Source organism: Coregonus clupeaformis, chromosome 15, assembly GCF_020615455.1.
Source record: "Coregonus clupeaformis isolate EN_2021a chromosome 15, ASM2061545v1, whole genome shotgun sequence".
Taxonomy (NCBI): domain Eukaryota; kingdom Metazoa; phylum Chordata; class Actinopteri; order Salmoniformes; family Salmonidae; genus Coregonus; species Coregonus clupeaformis.
Genome location: NC_059206.1, coordinates 53,896,980 through 53,921,879, shown reverse-complemented (window position 1 = coordinate 53,921,879; position 24,900 = coordinate 53,896,980). Strand labels below are relative to the sequence as shown.

The 24,900-nt window shown below is 46.8% G+C and overlaps 1 protein-coding gene across 6 annotated transcripts in view; it reads left to right on the top strand.

Moving 5' to 3' along the window:
* The window catches only part of LOC121582725 (CBP80/20-dependent translation initiation factor), a 145,913-nt gene that overhangs the window by 5,182 nt on the left and 115,831 nt on the right, over positions 1-24,900 (top strand). For all 6 annotated transcript variants that reach the window (XM_041898779.2, XM_041898782.2, XM_041898778.2 and 3 more), the window contains exon 2: positions 22,172-22,406. In XM_041898779.2, the coding sequence (XP_041754713.1) occupies positions 22,224-22,406 (183 nt within the window). In that variant the 5' untranslated portion in view covers positions 22,172-22,223. The remainder of the gene's footprint in view (positions 1-22,171; positions 22,407-24,900) is intronic.

The window sequence follows — 24,900 nt, the reverse complement described above, 5'->3', positions numbered from 1 at the left end:
ATATCCAGTCCTCTCAGATCTGTGAAGGGAAGTGATGGGAACATCTGATCTGTGAGGGCAGAGGGAAGGGAACATGTTGAATGAGACACAGCCCAAGCTTAATTTATCAGGGCTTCAGCAGTGTTGTGTGTCAACCTAGGCTGCAGTGTTTTTTGTGTCAGATCAGTTTAGGCTGCAGCACAGCAGCCAGGCAATTCTCTAACCTAAGCGCTCTGCATTGATTTATGTAGCCTACTAATGCAGTCCTGGGGTCACAGCCTCTGGCCCTGTGTGTCACTACAGTGATGAGGCCTGAGATTATGATGACCTGGATGGAAATCATCATGTGAACTTGGCTTGAGTCCTAAAGCTAGGCTAATGCTACTGTTAAATGTCATGGATGAAGGCTGTATAGAGACTTTTTGTGGCAATGTTTTTGGTGTTATTGGAAGTGGTGTGGGCAGCCATAGATGAGAGGATGTCAGAATGATTTGCTTAGTCTATAAGGAGTTCTAAATCGCCCACATACAGTTTAAAAATATTAAGCAGAGAACTGAACTAGATAGAATAGGCTTTTAGTTTATTAGGAGTGAGTACATTCTTCTGCTGTGTGTCTATCACCCAGCTTTACGGTTTAAAGCTGTCTGAGAATCCAAAGATTTAAGCCAGTATGGGAATGTATTAGAGCTGGGTGATATAGACAAAAAATCCATTTTGTGATAAATTGCCTAAATTGATGCGATAACGATAAGTTTATAACATTAATGTGCACCACAGTTGGAACCGTTTCAGGGAACAGAACCAAAAAACGTAAAAGAACGAAATTGTTTGTGGAACAGAATCAGAACCGGGAACGAAAGTGATCTATACTGTTCCGGAGCAGAACCGTTATTTTAAAAGTATGGGAACCGGTTAATAACGTGATTTTACATTCCAGGCATTTTTTTCCAGTCCCACAAAAAAATAAAAAAAATAACGCCTATGCAAAGCCCTCCCCCTGTCAATCAGAAACTTCTTCCAGTGTCTGCCTGCCTGCTGACAATCTTTGCCATTGTCTGTGTGTGTAGGCTACCTGCCCCTCCCCCTCAGAAGCATAACTGTAGCTTACTGATTCAGAAGATAGGGAGAGAGATTTTTAATTAGAGAAGAATGGATTAACTTTTTCAATGATAACTATAGTATCCGTAACTATCACATTTCACATTGGATTTATTAACTACAAAAAGGTAACATGTGTTTTTAATTCTGATGCCGCTCTGCACACACAAGCTTGCTAGTTAGCTCTGGTCCAATGTAAAGCCAACTCTGACGTTCAAAGACATTCAAAGTTCCTCCATAGAAGCCGCTCCTCCGTAGGTATAATTCTCTGGGCCTAATTCAGAAAACGCTTGTCATCACAAGATGCCCAGTGCTTCAAGCCAAGCCTCCTCCTCCACCTTCTCTCTCTCTCTCCCACCCTCAAAATGTCAGTTGTATCTCGCGCCCTACACTTGTGTTTCCATCACGCATGTAAACAACTCACTGAGCTATAGCTTGCCCACTCCATAACAAGCTGCTCTATCTGCTCTGCATGATTGTTGTAATTTAATGTTGAGCTAAATGTAAAAAAAAAAAAAAAAGGAACAGAAAGGAACAATATAAACCGGTACATTTTGGAGGTTTGATCCGGTTCAGAACTTTATTTTGCTGGTCGGAACGAACAAAAAAAAAATTTGTTCTGTTCAGAACGAAATGATTGGAAAATAATTTTGGTTCCAACCCCTATTTTAAACTACTGCTACTACTACTGGTTTAATGGTTGTAGCCATCAGTTGTCTCATTAACAATCACCCATATTAGGAAACTTATTTCATTTCAAAATGCACATTACTCTAGTATAGGCTGCTTATCGTAATGAACGATATCAGCAAAATGCCTGCGATAAGTGATCGGTATGGTCAGTGTCGATAATTTTCGGTTTGTCGTCCCAGCTCTAGAATATATACCTAGGGCCCTTTTTGAGAGGAGAGGGGCGTTTGGTTTGAAACACGCCACCATGTGAGCACCATTATGTAACTCTGTGTGACACTGGCTGTGTCCGAAATCTGGCTTGCCTACTACTTACTGAATCAGCATACATTTACATTACATTTTAGTCATTTAGCAGACGCTCTTATCCAGAGCGACTTACAGTTAGTGAATACATCTTTTTTTTATACTGGCCCCCCGTGGGAATCAAACCCACAACCCTGGCGTTGCAAACGCCATGCTCTATCAACTGAGCTACATCCCTGCCGGCCATTCCCTCCCCTACCCTGGACGACGCTGGGCCAATTGTGCGCCGCCCATGAGTCTCCCGGTCACGGCCGGCCGCGACAGAGCCTGGATTCGAACCAGGATCTCTAGTGGCACAGTTAACACTGCGATGCAGTGCCTTAGACCACTGCGCCACTCAGGAGACATACTGTGCACTAATCATACCACATACTATTTAGAACATACTGTTTTAGTAAAACGAATGCAGTTTGCAACAAATATCAGCATACTAGGCTCATCCTACTGAGAATGTGTCATGTGCAATTACATTAATTCATTTTGGTACAGCCCATCCCCTTAGCTGATTATCAGCTGTCGTCAAACACGTCTCAAGATGATTCTCTTTCTCAATAGTGTGCATCGAATTCTATTAGATGAAAAGCTGAAATGAGTGTCATCCTGGCATTTTAAAGTATACAACATTTGTGAAGTTTCACATACTATAAAACATACTTTTTTCGCATATGCAACATGCCTACTATTTAGAATGAAAGTACGGTTATTCGGACACGGCCACTGTCGCTCAGTTACCACACACAGTTGATTCAAAATCATGGCCATTAATATGGAGTTGGTCCCCCTTTGCTGCTATAACAGCCTCCACTCTTCTGGGAAGGCTTTCCACTAGATGTTGGAACATTGCTGCGGGGACTTGCTTCCATTCAGCCACGAGCATTAGTGAGGTTGGACATTGATTTTGGGCGACTAGGCCTGGCTCGCAGTCGGCATGCCAATTCATCCCAAAGGTATTCGATGGGTAGAGGTCAGGGCTGTGTGCAGGCCAGTCAAGTTCTTCCACATTGTCACGCTGAAACAGGAAAGGGCCTTCCCCAAACTGTTGCCACAAAGTTGGAAGCACAGAATTGTCTAGAATGTCATTGTATGCTGTAGCATTAAGATTTCCCTTCACTGGAACTAAGGCGCCTAGCCCGAACCATGAAAAACAGCCTCAGACCATTATTCCTCCACCACCAAACTTTACAGTTGGCACTATGCAGTGGGGCAGGTAGCATTCTCCTGGCATCCGCCAAAACCCAGATTTGTCCGTCGGACTGCCAGATGGTGAAACATGATTCATCCCTCCAGAGAACGCATTTCCACTGCTTCATGGAGCGTCCAACGAAACAGTTCTCGTGCTGACGTTGCTTCGAGAGGTAGTTTGGAACTCGGTAGTGAGTGTTGTAACCGAGGGCAGACTATTTTTACGCTCTATGCGCTTCAACACACGGCGGTCCGTTCTGTGAGCTTGTGTGGCCTACCTCTTCTCTGCTGAGCCGTTGTTGCTCCTAGATGTTTCCACTTCAGAATAACAGCACTTACAGTTGACCAGGGCAGCTCTAGCAGGGCAGAAATTTGACGAACTGACTTGTTGGAAAGGTGGTATCCTATGACGGTGCCACGTTGAAAGTCACTGAGCTCTTCAGTAAGGCCAATGTTTGTACTGCTAATGTTTGTGTATGGAGATGCATGATTGTGGCTGAAATAGCCAAATCCACTAATTTGAAGGGGTGTCCACATACCTTTGTGTATATAGAGTGTATCTTTCAGCAGCTTGGTGTGGTTTTAATTAGTCTAATAGCAGCTTCTTGGCTTTAAAATTATGTTAATAGGTTCACTAATTCCACCAAAGACTGTGTTTATTCCTTCTTTGGTCCCTGACCACTGTGGCTAGGCTGGGATAACCTGCTACCTAGGACCTTCCTGTCAAAGTTTTGTCGACATAAAGCTTAGGCTAGCTTTGAGGCCTGTGTATGATATCGTGCTGCATGCATCATGGCTTTGCTGTAAAATAAGACCTTGTGCATCAAGGCCGAGACTTTGTTGGCGAGCCAGGCATCTAGGGAAGCCCAGTGGGGCTATGCCAGGCCTGCACATGCCTGTCCTAGTCCCTGATCCCAATGCCCCACCAGGGTCAAACCACAGGAACAATGCTCCCATTGTCACCCCTAAGACTGCATGTGAATGTGGGCCCCCCCTTCTGCCTGTCGCCCCCACAAGCCCCTCAGTACAGCTATGACAGCCTCTATCTAGGCCTACGCTAGCAGATTGAGATTCAGGTCACACTCACACAGGACTGTTTACTCACGCTATAGAGTGACCAGGCATAGAGAGAGAGAGCGCTGAGAGGCCTAAATAATAAGCATTTTCTTCCCAAACATGTATTCTTCTCATTTCCATATTGTTGTTGTAACGCAGGCACTGTGCCACCTAATTTATGGTCAGAGAGTATAGCAACTTAGTCAAGCTTGATTTGGGTATACAATAGGGCTGGGCGATATATCAAATTAATTAAAGTTATGTTTTTGTGCGATATTCCAAATGCCTGTATCGCAAGAATCTAGGTTTTGTTATTTTTCGTTTATGTCTCTTTATGTTCTCATGTTGTATTTTTGGTCTCGTCTCCTTCGATCCTCTGTGCTGTGTGCACCTTCCCATTTACACCAGAGATCTGTATATAATGATGAGATGCACGTCTCCGCCCTAACAATGGGAGTCGTTGTCCCAATGGCGGGAAGTCAGGCGACAAGCTTAGTCCCAAAATAAGCCCATAGAAACGCATTGGCCTTATTTTGGACACATTTTAGAAAGCGTGAAACCTCTTGCTTCGCCTCTTTCTCTATGGTTTACACACACACACCAAGCCCCTCCCCCTGCCTCTCACATTAACCAAGTTGAGACATGACATCTTCCTCTCTGACAAGCGGTTTCAACTCGCTATTTATATTTGAGGTTTGGTCCAACAGAATCGGTCATATGGACACAAACACATTGAGACATTATTTTACTGTGATAGAGGAGAAGTAAACTTTTCTAACGATACCCTTTTTATGTCTCAACTACTCAAATTGCGCGCAGAGCAGATGCCACTAAAAAGAGAGTATCAATGAACATTGATTCTGGAAAATTAATGCTTAGTTTGTCGCACACAGCATTGGTGTACCATGTACCGCTAGCAGTATTTTAGCCAATGACTGTTATAGTTTGCTGTCTAGTCCATGTTTTATAAATGTGCAATAAGCATAAAACACAATTATATAAGGAATTGGCAACACAATTATATAAGGAATTGGCAACTCGTTCTCATTCTGAGAAATAAGGTATGCCACTTGATTTCAACATCTGAAAAAAGTGGACAGGCTAACATGCTTTTCAAACAGTTGGAGACAGACAGAAGGGTTTGTTCATAACAATTCAACTGTTCAACCTTGTTAGCTGGCAAATAGATCCAAGTTGGCTAAACTTCCAATATAAAGATTACCTGGCTAATCACTAGCACATGGGCTTGACAGATTGTTGATGTTAATTTTCTATAGCCTAATGCCTGCTACAAGAAGTTAGTCATTATTAGTGAATGTGCATTATGCATGGTTCTAGTTAAATTTGTAAAAAAAAATGCCATTTTCATAGACTTGAAAGCCAGATCAGTGGTTATTGCACAAAAAAAACTCATTAAATTATTAGTGGTTCTTATGGTTTTGGAAGGCTTATATTTAGCCTAGGTATAACTTCACAAGCCCTGAATTCATTCAATGATTGCTGACTGTTTGAAATGCAGTGTATTTAACCTTTCATTGTGCAACAATGCTTATTTCGAGAAAACATAAAATATATATTGTGAATCGCCCATAAGTGTCAAGGCGTGCTGAAGGTGGGTGTGGTGTAGGAATCATGCGCAGGACACAGAGGCTCAGTCCAAAGGCTTTAGTGCAATAAATATATATCCAACCAACGCAAAATAAGCCCGAAGGCAAAATGCACGACGCACACAGGCGACAAAACGAATGACGCACAAACATGTGCAAACAACCCTCTCAAACACTGGAGGGAAAATGTAGCTCCAAAACACGAAACAGTAGTACAATCACACACAACGACAAGCACACACAACAAGAACTAAATAGGGCACTAACGAGGACTAACAAGACACAGGTGTACAACATCCAGACAAAACCAATCGAACATGAAACATAGATCGGTGGCAGCTAGTACTCCGGGGACGACGACCGCCGAAGCCTGCCCGAACCAGGAGGAGGAGCAGCCTCGGCCGAAACCGTGACAGTACCCCCCCCTTGACGCGCGGCTCCAGCCGTGCGCCGACCCCGGCCTCGGGGACGACCAGGAGGACGCGGAGCAGGGCGCGCGGGATGGTCCCGGTGGAACTCCGACAGGAGAGATGGGTCTAGGATGTCCCTCCGCGGCACCCAGCACTGCTCCTCCGGGCCGTACCCCTCCCACTCCACGAGATACTGAAGACCCCCCATCCGGCGTCTAGAGTCCAAGATGGACCGAACGGTGTACGCCGGAGCCCCCTCGATGTCCAGTGGGGGCGGAGGAGTCTCCCCTATCTCATTGTCCTGGAGTGGACCAGCTACCACCGGCCTGAGAAGAGACACATGGAACGAGGGGTTAATATTCCTATACTCAACAGGTAGATGTAATCTATAACATACCTCGTTCAATCTTCTCAGGACTTTAAAGGGCCCCACAAACCGCCGACCCAGCTTCCGGCAGGGCAGGCGGAGGGGTAGGTTTCTGGTAGAGAGCCAGACTCGATCTCCGGGTGCGTACACCGGCCCCTCACTGCGGTGGAGATCGGCGCTCGCCTTGTGACGAAGGACGGCCCGCTGCAGGTGGACGTGGGCAGCGTTCCACGTCTCTTCCGAGCGCCTCATCCAATCATCCACCGCAGGGGCCTCGATCTGGCTCTGCTGCCAAGGTGCCAGAACCGGCTGGTACCCTAACACACATTGGAAGGGGGTTAGGTTAGTAGAGGAGTGGCGGAGAGAGTTCTGGGCCATCTCGGCCCAGGGAATGTACCGTGCCCACTCCTCCGGCCGGTCCTGGCAATACGACCTCAGAAACCTACCCACATCCTGGTTGACACGTTCTACCTGCCCGTTACTCTCCGGGTGGTACCCTGAGGTAAGGCTAACCGAGACCCCCAAACGCTCCATGAACGCTCTCCAAACACGAGAGGTAAACTGGGGACCTCGATCAGACACTATATCCTCGGGTACCCCGTAATGCCGGAAGACATGGGTAAATAGGGCCTCAGCGGTCTGTAGGGCAGTAGGAAGACCCGCCATAGGGAGAAGACGACAGGCCTTAGAGAACCGGTCCACAACGACCAGGATGGTGGTATTCCCCTGAGAGAGGGGAAGGTCTGTCACAAAATCCACCGAGAGGTGGGACCATGGTCGTTGTGGAACGGGCAGGGGTTGTAACTTACCCCTGGGCAGATGTCGGAGCGCCTTACACTGGGCACACACCGAGCAGGAGGAGACAAACCCTCACATCCCTAGCCAAAGTGGGCCACCAGTATTTAGTGCTGAGGCAATGCACCGTCCGGCCGATACCCGGATGTCCAGAGGGTGACGTGTGAGCCCAGTAAATGAGTCGATCCCGAATCTCGCGCGGAACGTACTTCCGACCCTCAGGATGGGGTCGGTACGCAACGCTCGCTCGATCTCGGCATCGACCTCCCACACCACCGGTGCCACTAGGCAAGACTCCGGTAGTATGGGAGTGGGCTCAACGGACCTCTCCTCCGTGTCATACCGCCGGGACAGCGCATCTGCCTTACCATTCTGGGACCCAGGGATGTACGTGATTTTAAATACGAACCTGGTGAGAAACATACTCCATCGAGCCTGGCGAGGGTTCAGTCTCCTCGCTGCCCGGATGTACTCCAGGTTCCGATGGTCAGTCAAAATGAGGAAAGGGTGTTGAGCCCCCTCAAGCCAATGCCTCCACACCTTAAGGGCTTGAACTACAGCTAACAGCTCCCTGTCCCCAACGTCATAGTTACGCTCCGCCGGGCTGAGCTTCTTACTGTAAAAGGCACAGGGGCGGAGTTTAGGTGGCGTGCCGGACCGTTGAGAGAGAACGGCCCCTATACCAGCCTCAGACGCGTCTACCTCGACCTGAAAGAGTAATGCGGGATCCGGATGCGCTAGCACCGGAGCCGACGTAAACAGGTCCTTCAGTCTCCTAAAGGCCCTGTCCGCATCGGCTGACCACTGCAGGCGCACCGGACCCCCCTTCAGAAGGGACGTGATGGGAGCTGCCACCTGTCCAAAACCCCCGGATAAACCTCCGGTAGTAATTCGCAAAGCCCAAAAACTGCTGCACCTCTTTTACAGTAGTTGGGGTTTGCCAATTACGCACAGCGGACACACGATCCACCTCCACTCTCACCCCTGACGCGGACAACCGATAACCCAAAAAGGAGACCGACTCCTGGAAAAACAGACATTTCTCTGCCTTGACATATAGGTCGTGCTCCAACAGCCTCCTCAATACACGCCGCACCAGGGTTATATGCTCGGCTCGGGTAGACGAGTACACCAGAATGTCATCAATGTATACGACCACCCCTTGTCCCTGCATATCTCGGAAAATGTTATCTACGAAGGATTGGAAGACTGATGGAGCATTCATCAACCCATATGGCATGACGAGATATTCGAAATGACCAGACGTGGTACTAAACGCTGTCTTCCATTCGTCACCCTCCCTAATGCGCACCAAGTTATACGCGCTCCTGAGATCCAGTTTTGTGAAAAACCGCGCTCCATGCAATGACTCCGTCATGGTCGCAATCAGAGGGAGTGGATAACTGTATTTCACAGTAATCTGATTGAGACCACGGTAATCAATGCACGGGCGCAACCCTCCATCTCTCTTTTTCACAAAAAAGAAGCTCGAGGAGGCGGGAGAAGTGGAGGGCCGAATGTATCCCTCTCTCAAAGATTCGGCTATATAAGTCTCCATAGCTTTCCTCTCCTCTTGAGACAAAGGATACACATGGCTCCGTGGGAGCGCTGCTCCTGCCTGGAGATCAATCGCACAATCCCCCTGTCTATGAGGAGGCAACTGCGTCGCCCTAGTTTTACTAAACACGAGTGCTAAATCCCCATATTCAGGCGGAATGTGCAGTGCGGGCACTTGGTTTGGACTTTCCACCGAAGTCGCCCCACGGAAACACCCAGACATCGCCCCTCGCACTGAGCAGACCACCCATCGAGAGCCCTCTGTTGTCACGAAATAGCAGGGTTATGGGTGCTTAACCAGGGAATCCCCAGCACCACTGGGTACGCAGGAGAGTCGATCAGATACAACTGTATAGTCTCCTCATGACCCCCCTGCGCACACATCCGAAGTGGCGCTGTGATCTCCCCGATTAACCCCGACCCCAACGGACGGCTGTCTAAGGCATGAACGGGAAAAGGTTGGTCAACAGGTAGGAGAGGGATCCCTAACTCAAAACAAAACTTACGATCAACAAAATTCCCAGCTGCGCCTGAATCTACTAGCGCCTTATGCTGGGAATGAGGTGCAACCTGTGGAAAACAAACAGGTATACAAAAGTGTGCAACAGAAAGCTCTGGGTAAGTGGGACGTCTACTCACCTGGGAGGCCCCCCCAGTGCGTGACCTGTTGTCGTTACTCCCGGAGAACCCTCCCCAGCACCTGGCCGTAGTGTGCCCTCCACGACCGCACTTGGTGCAGGAGACAGGCCCCCTCGGGCTCTTCCCACTCCGTTCTCTAGCGCCGGCACCCCCGAGCTCCATAGGGCTCGGCTCGGAGGTGCCGGAGGGCGGAATGGACGGACTCCCCTCGGGACGTCCACGGGTGGCCAGCAGGGTGTCCAGACGGATGGACATATCGACCAACTGGTCGAAGGTAAGATGGGTATCCCTGCAGGCCAACTCACGTTGAACGTCCTCTCGTAGGCTACATCGAAAATGGTCGATGAGAGCCCGTTCATTCCACCCTGCATCCGCCGCTAGAGTCCGGTACTCTAGAGCGAACACCTGAGCGCTCCTCCTCCCCTGTCTCAAATGGACCAGACGCTCCCCCGCCGCTTTGCCCTCAGGTGGATGGTCGAACACGGCCTTGAAGCGGCGGGAGAACTCGGCGTAGGTAATGGTGTTGGCGTCCATCTTCCTCCACTCGGCGTTAGCCCACTCCAACGCCTTGCCCGTGAGACAGGAGATGAGGGCGGAAATGCTCTCGTATCCCGAGGGCACCGGGTGTACAGTGGCCAGGTAGAGCTCTACCTGCAGGAGGAACCCCTGACACCCGGCAGCTGTACCGTCATACGCCCTCGGGAGCGAGCCGAATCCCCCTGGGTTCCGAACCTGGGACTGGTGGACCGACCGATGGGATGGACAGGGTAGGTGGAGGTGTGGGTACACTGCTGGCCTCCCATCGGTGCATGATGTTGATTACCTCCTGTAGAGCGGTCTCCAGGTGTCGGATCTGGTCCTCTTGCCCACGGAGATGCTCCTCGAGCGACACAGGCGTCACTGCCGATCCTGCTGATTTCATTATAAGGTGTGTGATTCTGTCAAGGCGTGCTGAAGGTGGGTGTGGTGTAGGAATCATGCGCAGGACACAGAGGCTCAGTCCAAAGGCTTTAGTGCAATAAATATATATCCAACCGACGCAAAATAAGCCCGAAGGCAAAATGCACGACGCACACAGGCGACAAAACGAATGACGCACAAACATGTGCAAACAACCCTCTCAAACACTGGAGGGAAAATGTAGCTCCAAAACACAAAACAGTAGTACAATCACACACAACGACAAGCACACACAACGAGAACTAAATAGGGCACTAACGAGGACTAACAAGACACAGGTGTACAACATCCAGACAAAACCAATCGAACATGAAACATAGATCGGTGGCAGCTAGTACTCCGGGGACGACGACCGCCGAAGCCTGCCCGAACCAGGAGGAGGAGCAGCCTCGGCCGAAACCGTGACAATAAGTTTGCAAAAAATCGAGATATGATTTTTAGGCCATATCACCCAGCCCTAGTATACAAGCCTACTTATTTTTATTTATTTTTATTTTAGTCATTTAGCAGACGCTCTTATCCAGAGCGACTTACAGGAGCAATTAGGGTTAAGTGCCTTGCTTAAGGGCACATCGACAGATTTTTCACCTAGTCAGTTCGGGTATTAGAACCAGCGACCTTTCGGTTACTGGCACAACGCTCTTACCCACTAAGCTACCTGCCGCCTTACTTGTGTCATAGGCCTAAACGATTTAGGCCATAATGTCCATTTGCCTTTCTGTGAGTATTTATTCTTATGTGGAGCTTGAAAGAACAGCCAATCATATGCTCAAATACAAATAGCATTACATTAACGCTGCGACAGAGCAGATAAGTGTTGAACTGGCCCTGTCGAGATCCACTGGCCCGACACGTTTTTACTGGACCCGCGCCAGCGTTAATGTCGGAACCTGCATGTGAAAGAAAATAAATGAATGTGCCAGAAAACAATAGGTTAAGTGGATTTCGACTCATTGTTACCACATTATATGCGGTAAGCAAATTCACTCACATTACCTGACGTGCAAATTCATGCCCTCTTCCTCCGTGTAAAGAAATTTGACTGTAACCACAGCACACACAACACACACACCCAGGTTCCGAGAGGCGGGACAGACGGCATACTATCAAACCAGCAGTGTAAAAAAATAACAACAACAAAAAATCAACGAATACAACAGGTGTAGACATTACAGTGAAATGCTTACTTACAAGCCCTTAACCAACAATGCAGTTTTTTTATGAAAAAGTAAAAAAAAAAAAAAAAAAAAACAAAAAAAAAGCAAATAACTAAAGAGCAGCAGTAAAATAAAATAACAGTAGGGAGGCTATATACAGGGGGGTACCGGTACAGAGTCAATGTGCGGGGGCACCGGCTAGTCGAGGTAATTGAGGTAATATGTACATGTGGGTAGAGTTGAAGTGACTATGCATAAATGATAAACAGAGTAGCAGCAGTGTAGAAGAGGGGGGTGGGTTGGGATGGGGGGGCAGTGCAAATAGTCCTGGTAGCCATGATTAGCTGTTCAGGAGTCTTATGGCTTGGGGGTAGAAGCTGTTGAGAAGCCTTTTGGACCTAGACTTGGTGCTCCGGTACCGCTTGCCGTGCGGTAGCAGAGTGTTTCCCTGTCATCGCTCACTTTGTGACTGACAGGCGTCTGTCCTAGATCACTAGAAGATGCATATCGTTCATTCTAGCAGGAGAGGGCTTGGCAAACTTTTTTCTGGCTGGTGAATCGATAAGTTGCCTAGTTAATTTAAGTGGAAAAAGTGCCCGGCTGAAAATGAGTCTGGAATCGGCTGTTAAGCCGACATCCGGGGCTAGTTCAAAACACTTCATCACATTTCATCCTACCTGCAGCAGCAGGGTGTGCGTGCGTGGGTGTCTGTGAATAGAGTGCTTCTAGGAAGCATTCTTAAAGATGCAATATGTATCTTGTTGGGCAACCCGACCAAATTCACATAGAAATTCACATAGAAAATACATATTTTTGGTTATTAAAAAAGTTCTCACAGCGGTTTAGATGGTACAATGATTCTCTACACTATACATTGCTTTTGTTTGTCACAAACTGAAATTAGGCGAACTATTAGAATTTTAGTAACCAGGAAATGGCAGAGCCATTTCTGCATATTTTCACTTTCAATATCCAGCACACAGACTGACATGGCACTGACACAGCACCAATCCCCGAGCTGACAAGGTGAAACATCTGTCGATATGCCCTTGAGCAAGGCACTTAACCCTAATTGCTCCAGGGTCGTCATTGATAATGGCTGGCAGTGACTCTCAGAGGGTGTCACAGGGAGAGTTGGGATATGCAAAAAAACACATTTCCAATTTACACATGCGTATAAATCAAATCAAATCAAAATGTATTTGCCACATGCGCCGAATACAGCAGGTGTAGACATTACAGTGAATTGCTTACTTACAAGCCCTTAACCAACAATGCAGTTTTTTAAAGGAAAAATGTAAAATAAAAGTGTTAATTAAAGAAAAATAGAAAATAAAAGCAAATAGCTAAAGAGCAGCAGTAAAATAAAATGACAGTAGGGAGGCTATATACAGGGGGGTACCGGTACAGAGTCAATGTGCGGGGGCACCGGCTAGTCGAGGTAATTGAGGTCATTTGTACATGTGGGTAGAGTTAAAATGACTATGCATAAATAATTAACAGAGTAGCAGCAGCGTAAAAGAGGGGGATGGGGGGGGGGCAGTGCAAATAGTCTGGGTAGCCATGATTAGCTGTTCAGGAGTCTTATGGCTTGGGGGTAGAAGCTGTTGAAGCCTTTTGGACCTAGACTTGGCGCTCCGGTACCGCTTACCGTGCAGGGGTCCTCTGTAGCTCAGCTGGTAGAGCACGGCGCTTGTAACGCCAAGGTAGTGGGTTCGATCCCCGGGACCACCCATACACACACAAAAAAAATGTCTTTGACAATTTTTAGGGCCTTCCTCTGACACCGCCTGGTATAGAGGTCCTGTATGGCAGGAAGCTTGGCCCCAGTGATGTACTGGGCCGTACGCACTACCCTCTGTAGTGCCTTGCGGTCGGAGGCCGAGCAGTTGCCATACCAGGCGGTGATGCAACCAGTCAGTATGCTCTCGATGGTGCAGCTGTACAACTTTTTGAGGATCTGAGGACCCATACCAAATCTTTTCAGTCTCCTGAGGGGGAATAGGTTTTGTCGTGCCCTCTTCACGACTGTCCTGGTGTGTTTGGACCATGATAGTTCGTTGGTAATGTGGACACCAAGGAACTTGAAGCTCTCAACCTGTTCCACTACAGCCCCGTCGATGAGAATGGGGGCGTGCTCAATCCTCTTTTTTTCCCTGTAGTCCACAATCATCTCCTTTGTCTTGATCACGTTGAGGGAGAGGTTGTTATCCTGGCACCACTATAGGCTGTCTCATCATTGTCGGTGATCAGGCCTACCACTGTTGTGTCGTCTGCAAACTTAATGATGTATAATATACACTTCTACATGTGTGAAATAGGACAAACACCAACGGCACGGCAGGTAGAGCTAATCTGAGCCTCTAATCTCTCTGCTGCAGTCTGCAGTGAGTTTGCCGTAGCTGGAACACACAGGAACCCCTGAGGAGTGAGCAGCTCCCAGTCTGTCTGATTTATTTATTTACTAGAAGACTAAGCCCCAGTGAAAGCAACATATGGCAGAATAGCTCCTAGGCAACGTCCTGACCTGAACGGTATACCGGACTGGTTTTAGTTTTTAATTTACCTTCTATAACAGTATTTCAATGTTTGGTTTGTTAAATGTGATACGCAACTCCGGCACGTGTAATGTCCGTTTTTATAGTTGACTCTGTTTTCTATATGAGACGTCTTTCTCCCTCTCCTCCTGCTGCATGCCGCTTCCCACACCATGCCCCGCCCCCTGTCGCTCAAGGAGAGAGCAGTTACTCGACCACAGAGTCACCAGCACTTTCTTGCCGTTCACTCTGTAGTCTGCATGGTCAGATAGATGTTGTTGACTTGCTGCTTTCCGCAAGCGTTCTATAATTACACTCTTTGTTTGTGTATCTTACTGTCTGCAAATTACTGTCTGCTAGTTTGTCTTAGCAAGTTGTCTGAATCAGGGAACAGTGGGTTAACTGCCTTGCTCAGGGGCAGAACGACAGATCTTTACCTTGTCAGCTCAGGGATTCGATCCAGCAACCTTTCGGTTACTGGCCCAACGCTCCTACCCGCCAGGCTACCTGCCAACCCAAAATGTAATTGGAGTCAGAGCAAACATAGCTATCTACACTGAACAAAAATATAAACGCAACATGTAAAGTGTTGGTCCCATGTTTCATGAGCTGAAATAAAATATCCCAGAAATGTTCCAAATGTTCAAATTTTGTGCACACATTTGTTTACATCCCTGTTAGTGAGCATTTCTCCTTTGCCAAGATAATCCATCCACCTGACAGGTGTGGCATATCAAGAAGCTGATTAAACGGCATGATTACACAGGTGCACCTTGTGCTGGGGACAATAAAAGGCCACTCTAAAATGTGCAGTTTTGTCACACAACACAGTGCCACAGATGTCTCAAGTTTTGAGGGAGCATGCAATTGGCATGCTGACTGCAGGAATGTCCACCAGAGCTGTTGCCAGATAATTTTATGTTAATTTCTCTACCATAAGCCGCCTCCAACGTCGTTTTACAGAATTTGGCAGTACGTCCAGCCGGCCTCACGACCACAGACCACGTGTAAACACGCCAGCCTAGGACCTCCACATCCGGTGTCTGCACCTGCGGGAACGTCTGAGACCAGCCACCCGGACAGCTGATGAAACTGTGGGTTTGTACAACCGAAGAATTTCTGCACAAACTGTCAGAAACCATCTCAGGGAAGCTCATCTGTGTGCTCGTCATCCTCACCAGGGTCTTGACCTGAGTGCAGTTCGGCGCCGTAAGTGTCTTTAGTGGACAAATACTCACCTTCGATGGCCACTGGCACACTGGAGAAGTGTGCTCTTCACGGATTAATCCCGGTTTAAACTGTACCGGGCAGACTGCGTGTATGCCGTCGTGTGGGAGAGCGGTTTGCTGATGTCAACGTTGTGAACAGAATGCCCCATGGTGGCGGTGGGTTTATGGTATGGGCAGGCATAAGCTGCGGACAATGAACACAATTGCATTTAATTGATGGCAATTAATTGATGGCAATTAGAATGCACAGTGATACCGTGACGAGATCCTGAGGCCCACTGTCGTGTCAATCATCCGCCATCACCTCATGTTTCAGCATGATAATGCACGGCCCCCATGTCGCAAAAATCTGTACACAATTCCTGGAAGCTGAAATTGTCCCTCTTCTTCCATGGCCTGCATACTCACCAGACATGTCATCCATTGATCATGTTTTGGAGGCTCTGGATCGACGTGTACGACAGCTTGTTCAAGTCCCCGCCAATATCCAGCAACTTTGCACAGCTATTGAAGAGGAGTGGGACAACATTCCACAGGCCACAATCAACAGCCTGATCAACTCTATGTGAAGATGTGTCACGCTGCATTAGTCAAATTGTGGTCACACCAGATACTGACTGGTTTTCTGATCCATGCCCCTACTTTTTTTTTAAGGTATCTGTGACCAACAGATGCATATCTGTATTTCCATTCATTTGAAATCCATAGATTAGGGCCTAATGAATTTATTTCAATTGACTGATTTCCTTATATGAACTGTAACTCAGTAAAATCTTTGAAATTGTTGCATTTATATTTTTACGTGTAATTAGGGTTACCGGAAAACACTGACCAACACTTTGGTTCTTACTAGAGCTGGGAATTGCCTGGGACCTCACGATACGATATTATCACGATACTTAGGTGCCGATAAGAAATGTATTGCGATTCTCACAATTCGAAAGATTCTGTATGTCCCTCAAACTCAACTCTGGACCTTCAATCAATCAATCAATTTTATTTTATATAGCCCTTCTTACATCAGCTAATATCTCGAAGTGCTGTACAGAAACCCAGCCTAAAACCCCAAACAGCTAGTAATGCAGGTGTAGAAGCACGGTGGCTAGGAAAAACTCCCTAGAAAGGCCAAAACCTAGGAAGAAACCTAGAGAGGAACCAGGCTATGAGGGGTGGCCAGTCCTCTTCTGGCTGTGCCGGGTGGAGATTATAACAGAACCATGCCAAGATGTTCAAAAATGTTCATAAGTGACAAGCATGGTCAAATAATAATCAGGAATAAATCTCAGTTGGCTTTTCATAGCCGATCATTAAGAGTTGAAAACAGCAGGTCTGGGACAGGTAGGGGTTCCATAACCGCAGGCAGAACAGTTGAAACTGGAATAGCAGCAAGGCCAGGCGGACTGGGGACAGCAAGGAGTCACCACGGCCGGTAGTCCCGACATATGGTCCTAGGGCTCAGGTCTCTCAGTTGGCTTTTCATAGCCGATCATTAAGAGTTGAAAACAGCAGGTCTGGGACAGGTAGGGGTTTCGAACCGCAGGCAGAACAGTTGAAACTGGAATAGCAGCAAGGCCAGGCGGACTGGGGACAGCAAGGTGTCAGCATGCCCGGTAGTCCTGACGTATGGTCCTAGGGCTCAGGTTCTCAGAGAGAAAGAGAGAACGAGAGAATTAGAGAGAGCATACTTAAATTCACACAGGACACTGGATAAGACAGGAGAAGTACTCCAGGTATAACCAACTAACCCCAGCCCCCGACACATAAACTACTGCAGCATAAATACTGGAGGCTGAGACAGGAGCGGTCCGGAGACACTGTGGCCCCATCCGAAGAAACCCCGGACAGGGCCAAACAGGAAGGATATAACCCCACCCACTCTGCCAAAGCACAGCCCCCGCACCACCAGAGGGATATCCTCAACCACCAACTTACAATCCTGAGACAAGGCCGAGTATAGCCCACAGAGGTCTCCACCACAGCACAAACCAAGGGGGGCGCCAACCCAGACAGGAAGATCACGTCAGTAACTCAACCCACTCAAGTGACGCACCCCTCCTAGGGACGGCATGAAAGAGCACCAGCAAGCCAGTGACTCAGCCCCTGTAACAGGGTTAGAGGCAGAGAACCCCAGTGGAGAGAGGGGAACCGGCCTGGCAGAGACAGCAAGGGCTGTTCGTTTCTCCAGAGCCTTTCCTTTCCTTTGACCTTGAAGCCAGTTCCACTGCTTTTCTTTCGTTGTTCCCCTCTAATCAGGCAATATTTAGACCTGGGTCACCAGGTAAGTAATGAATTCAGGTAGAACAGAAAACCAGCAGGCTCCGGACCTCGTAGGGTAAGAGTTGAATACCTCTGCTATATGCATTGCGATTAGATACTGGGATTGTGAGATTCAATGTTCCAAACAAACATATTGCTCACCATATGTCTGACGGACAAAACAGAGCCATGAGAAAACATGTTTTGATCAGTCATGGAAATAAAAGTGCTAAAAATAAATTGGCTCCCTATTTAAAAAGATGGAGAACAAGCTATAAAGGAAAAACACTGGAGTTTTGGTGCATGGACAGCTGTCTAGCACAAAAATTATATTGCAATATTGTCAATACGATATATCGTCAAAAATACTATCCCTATACAGTGACGGAAAAAAGTATTTGTTCCCCTGCTGATTTTGTACGTTTGCCCACTGACAAAGACACGATCGGTCTATAATTTTAATGGTAGGTTTATTTGAACAGTGAGAGACAGAATAACAACAAAAAAATCCAGAAAAACGCATGTCAAAAATGTTATAAATTGATTTGCATTTTAATGAGGGAAATAAGTATTTGACCCCTCTGCAAAACATGACTTAGTACTTGGTGGCAAAACCCTTGTTGGTAATCACAGAGGTCAGACGTTTCTTGTAGTTGGCCACCAGGTTTGCACACATCTCAGGAGGGATTTTGTCCCACTCCTCTTTGCAGATCTTCTCCAAGTCATTAAGGTTTTGAGGCTGACGTTTGGCAACTCGAACCTTCAGCTCCCTCCACAGATTTTCTATGGGATTACGGTCTGGAGACTGGCTAGGCCACTCCAGGACCTTAAGGTGCTTCTTCTTGAGCCACTCCTTTGTTGCCTTGGCCGTGTGTTTTGGGTCATTGTCATGCTGGAATACCCATGCACGACCCATTTTCAATGCCCTGGCTGAGGGAAGGAGGTTCTCACCCAAGATTTGACGGTACATGGCCCCGTCCAGCGTCCCTTTGATGCGGTGAAGTTGTCCTGTCCCCTTAGCAGAAAAACACCCCCAAAGCATAATGTTTCCACCTCCAAGTTTGATGGTGGGGATGGTGTTCTTGGGGTCATAGGCAGCATTCCTCCTCCTCCAAACACGGCGAGTTGAGTTGATGCCAAAGAGCTCGATTTTGGTCTCATCTGACCACAACACTTTCACCCAGTTCTCCTCTGAATCATTCAGATGTTCATTGGCAAACTTCAGATGGGCCTGTATATGTGCTTTCTTGAGCAGGGGGACCTTGCGGGCGCTGCAGGATTTCAGTCCTTCACGGCGTAGTGTGTTACCAATTGTTTTCTTGGTGACTATGGTCCCAGCTGCCTTGAGATCATTGACAAGATCCTCCCGTGTAGTTCTGGGCTGATTCCTCACCGTTCTCATGATCATTGCATCTCCACGAGGTGAGATCTTGCATGGAGCCCCAGGCTGATTGAGATTTACAGTTATTTTGTGTTTCTTCCATTTGCAAATAATCGCACCAACTGTTGTCACCTTCTCACCAAGCTGCTTGGCAATGGTCTTGTAGCCCATTCCAGCCTTGTGTAGGTCTACAATCTTGTCCCTAACATCCTTGGAGAGCTCTTTGGTCTTGGCCATGGTGGAGAGTTTGGAATCTGATTGATTGATTGCTTCTGTGGACAGGTGTCTTTTATACAGGTAACAAGCTGAGATTAGGAGCACTCCCTTTAAGAGTGTGCTCCTAATCTCAGCTCGTTACCCGTATAAAAGACAACTGGGAGCCAGAAATATTTCTGATTTAGAGGGGGTCAAATACTTATTTCCCTCATTAAAATGCAAATCAATTTATAACATTTTTGACATGCGTTTTTCTGGATTATTTTGTTGTTATTCTGTCTTTCACTGTTCAAATAAACCTACCATTAAAATTATAGACTGATCATTTCTTTGTCAGTGGGCAAACGTACAAAATCAGCAGGGGATCAAATACTTTTTTCCCTCACTGTACATCCACAGTAAAACAAGTCCTATATCGACATAACCTGAAAGGCCGCTCAGCAAGGAAGAAGCCACTGCTCCAAAACCACCATAAAAAAGCCAGACTACGGTTTGCAACTGTACATGGGGACAAAGATCGTACTTTTTGGAGAAATGTCCTCTGGTCTGATGAAACATCTCAAGACATCAGTCAGGAAGTTAAAGCTTGGTCGCAAATGGGTCTTCCAAATGGACAATGACCCTAAGCATACTTCCAAAGTTGTGGCAAAATGGCTGAAGGGCAACAAAGTCAAGTTATTGGAGTGGCCATCACAAAGCCCTGACCTCAATCCTATAGAACATTTGTGGGCAGAACTGAAAAAGCGGGTACAAGCAAGGAAGCCTACAAACCTGACTCAGTTACACCAGCTCTGTCAGGAGGAATGGGCCAAAATTCACCCAACTTATTGTGGGAAGCTTGAGGAAGGCTACCCGAAATGTTTGACCCAAGTTAAACAATTTAAAGGGAATGCTACCCAATTCTAATTGAGTGTATGTAAACTTCTGACCCATTGGGAATGTGATGAAATAATTAAAAGCTGAAATAAATCACTCTCTCTGCTATTATTCTGACATTTCACATTCTTAAAATAAGGTGCTGATCCTAACTGACCAGGAATGTCAGGAATTGTGAAAAACTGAGTTTAAAAGTATTTGGCTAAGGTGTATGTAAACTTCCGACTTCAACTGTATGTAACTACACTCCCCCCCCCCCCGAATACTGCACTAACGGACTCCTGTTCAGACCAGTGTGTCACAGCTCTCCCTCGCTGTGGACCACGTGAGTCGCGTCAGCCAGTCTACTTTTAGTGTGGTCTACTGGTGAATGAGTAGCCATCAGTGGAGTTAGCATTAACCTCATTAGCTAGGCTAATCAGGCCCCAGTATTAGTGGATCATATCTACACACAGTGAGATTAAAACCTTTAGGCCCTGCAGCTATAGAATGAAGATAAGAGCATTAGTGCGTAAAGGTACAGGAACAAGACGTATTTATCAGTCTGTGTAGTAGCCTAATGTCCATTGTAAAGAAGAAAATTACTGTCTGAATTCCTCCCCCTATTAATTGGTTGTATGTAGGCTACTCTGTGCCCCAGTTTGCTCAATGACAGTTATCTCTCTTGATTTATTAGCTGTGTACATTGATTAGCTTTACTAAAAACCAAAACAAAGGCAGGCCTCAACACAGGCCTAACTACTATACCACTATTCAGGCTGCTCTGCTCCCATAGTAAATCCTCTTGCATGGTATGGCCAGTGCTCAGGCAGGGTAGATGTGTAAAGGAGCTTAGCAGCAGGCCTTAGTCATGTGACCACCAACACAGACACATCACTGTCAGATCACACACAGGGAAGGAGAGGTAGAGTTGGGAACAGGGAGAGAAAGAAAGTGAAGGAAGGAGGATGGAAGCTGGGTGAAAGGCATAGAGCTCGCCATCTTGTAGTCCTAAAAAACTGAAATTAGTTACCTCTGATTCGATCAGCCATTCCTATGGGGGAATGAATAGGGAAAATAAGGTGTGAGGTTAACACAGGCTTAGAAGATCTTTATATGTTTTGTTCTATGAGATAATATCAGTGTGTTAACATGACCTGTATGAATTATGAAGCCTTTATGTGCTTGTTTTGATTACATAAATGCTTCAAAATTCACAAAAAGTGACCTTAGCTGATGAAGATTATCACATAGAACAAAACGTATAAGATCTGCTAAGCTGGTGTTTACTACAGACCTTCATTTCGGCATTTAATATCCCCATAGGCTTTGGCCAACGAGCCATGGCGGAGTTGGTGCCTACAAAAAGACGCCGTTACTATTGCTCTCTCTTGGCCTTAGTAAAACCCCTGCAGAGAGACAAAGGTGTCCTGTTTCATAACTGACTGTGTCTGGCTCTGGTCTGGGGACAAGGTTAGGAGGTGAGACAGACTGACTGGGACTAGACTTGTTGTTCTGCTGCCTGCTGGGCCTGGGCGTAGCAGTAGGACTGAAAGCCAACTCTGTCTCGGATGTAAACACACTTTGCCTCCCCTGCTGGTGGAGTAGTGTAATTACAGCTGTGCCCTGAATGGGGGTGGTTTGGATTTGATGTTCAGTCTTCTGAGAAGTCTGTAACAGTGACTATTTGACATTTCCTGAATGGACGTTTTTGAATGAACTTTCTTGAATGGAAACAAAAAAAATAGACGACTGAAAATGATTGAACTATCTGTCTAAATGACTCACTTATAGATTCTTGACTCAACATGGTGGTTTTAAGTGGAAATGCTGCTGTCATGTTTTTGTTTTGATCTCTTTACTAACCAGCTGTTTCTCCCGCACCTCTCTGCAGGTCCCCTCCTCCTTCCCTCCCTCCCCCGCTGGCGGGCAGGCAGCAGGTCGCCATGGAAAACTCGTCGGTGGCGTCCGCGTCCTCGGAGGCTGGCAGCACGCGCTCGCAGGAGATCGAGGAGCTGGAGCGCTTCATCGACAGCTATGTGCTGGAGTACCAAGTGCAAGGCCTACTGGGAGACAAGAGCGAGACAGACCTAGACGGAGACAACAAGCCCCAGTCCCACATTTCACAGGTTAGCTAAGGCTAATGCTAAACGGGACCAGAGTGGCTACAATGATGCTGATGCTAATAGACTAGGCTTGTCACGATACCAACATTTTACAAACAATACGATACCAGGCCAAGTATCACGATACCAAATAGTATCGCGATACCATGGTGGAAAACAATCAGTGGCCTAGCATCCTGTTCACCCCATCCCCCATCCCCCGTTCTCCAAAAACCTGTCACTGAAATTCACACTTCTACTCAATACAACACATTACATATAACTTCACACTGTTCAGTGTATAATAGAATACAGCATAGAACAGCTGATTTGCGCATATTTGCAAAGGCCTACCTGTGATTTGGCTGGAGGAATGGGAGGAAGGAATATACATCAGTGGAGGCTGCTGAAGGGAGAACGGCTCAGAATAATGGCTGGAACGGCGCAAATGGAATGGCATCAAACACATAGAAATCGTGTGTTTGATACCATTTCACTCATTCCGCTACAGCCATTACCACAAGCCCGTCCTCCCCAATTAAGTTGCCACCAACTTCCTGTGATGTACGTGCATAATGATCTGCATGTCATTGTGTCAGTAAGGGGAAAACACTGCATGAAACCTTCTTTACTCTTCAGTTAACACACACACACACTCTCCCTCCCTCACACGCTCTCTGTCTCCCTCACACTCATAAACACACACCACTCTCTCTCCCACAAACACACATACACCCACTGCTCCCAACATTTAAAACGTTAGGCACCAAACAGAATAAATAGATTTTTGATATAGTTTAGGCTTAAAATAGGCCTATATGAATCTTACCATTTTGTAGAAGATTATTATTATTATTTTTTGTTATTTAGCAGACGCTCTTATCCAGAGTGACTTACAGGAGCAATTAGGGTTAAGTGCCTTGCTCAAGGGCACATCGACAGATTTTTCACCTAGTCGGCTTGGGGATTAGAACCAGCGACCTTTCAGTTACTGGCACAACGCTCTTAACCACTAAGCTACCTGCCGCCCCCATCTCATGAATAGCCTTTTCCTTTCTTCCTGTGCCAATCAAATGTACCTAAACCTACTGTCAAGTTACCAGGTTGTTAGCTAGCTAGGTAACATGACTGAACAACGTTGTTTGTTATCAAACCAATAATTAGCGACCCAGGATTAGTTTAAAATCATTGATTTAAATAGCTTTTTTCCCCTCATCAATCTACACACATTACCCCATAATGACAAAGCAAATACGTTCAATCAAGTTGTAGAAACATCTCAAGGATGATCAATGGAAACAGGATGCACCTGAGCTCAATTTCGAGTCTCATAGCAAAGAGTCTGAATACTTATGTAAATAAGGTGTGTATATACAGTGGGGGAAAAAAGTATTTAGTCAGCCACCAATTGTGCAAGTTCTCCCACTTAAAAAGATGAGAGAGGCCTGTAATTTTCATCATAGGTACACGTCAACTATGACAGACAAAATGAGATTTTTTTTCCAGAAAATCACATTGTAGGATTTTTTATGAATTTATTTGCAAATTATGGTGGAAAATAAGTATTTGGTCAATAACAAAAGTTTCTCAATACTTTGTTATATACCCTTTGTTGGCAATGACACAGGTCAAACGTTTTCTGTAAGTCTTCACAAGGTTTTCACACACTGTTGCTGGTATTTTGGCCCATTCCTCCATGCAGATCTCCTCTAGAGCAGTGATGTTTTGGGGCTGTCGCTGGGCAACACTGATTTTCAACTCCCTCCAAAGATGTGCTATGGGGTTGAGATCTGGAGACTGGCTTGGCCACTCCAGGACCTTGAAATGCTTCTTACGAAGCCACTCCTTCGTTGCCCGGGCGGTGTGTTTGGGATCATTGTCATGCTGAATGACCCAGCCACGTTTCATCTTCAATGCCCTTGCTGATGGAAGGAGGTTTTCACTCAAAATCTCACGATACATGGCCCCATTCATTCTTTCCTTTACACGGATCAGTCGTACTGGTCCCTTTGCAGAAAAACAGCCCCAAAGCATGATGTTTCCATTCTATTTTGGTTTCATCTGACCATATGACATTCTCCCAATCCTCTTCTGGATCATCCAAATGCACTCTAGCAAACTTCAGACGGGCCTGGACATGTACTGGCTTAAGCAGGGGGACACGTCTGACACTGCAGGATTTGAGTCCCTGGCGGCGTAGTGTGTTACTGATGGTAGGCTTTGTTACTTTGGTCCCAGCTCTCTGCAGGTCATTCACTAGGTCCCCCCATGTGGTTCTGGGATTTTTGCTCACCGTTCTTGTGATCATTTTGACCCCACGGGGTGAGATCTTGCGTGGAGCCCCCAGATCGAGGGAGATTATCAGTGGTCTTGTATGTCTTCCATTTCCTAATAATTGCTCCCACAGTTGATTTCTTCAAACCAAGCTGCTTACCTATTGCAGATTCAGTCTTCCCAGCCTGGTGCAGGTCTACAATTTTGTTTCTGGTGTCCTTTGACAGCTCTTTGGTCTTGGCCA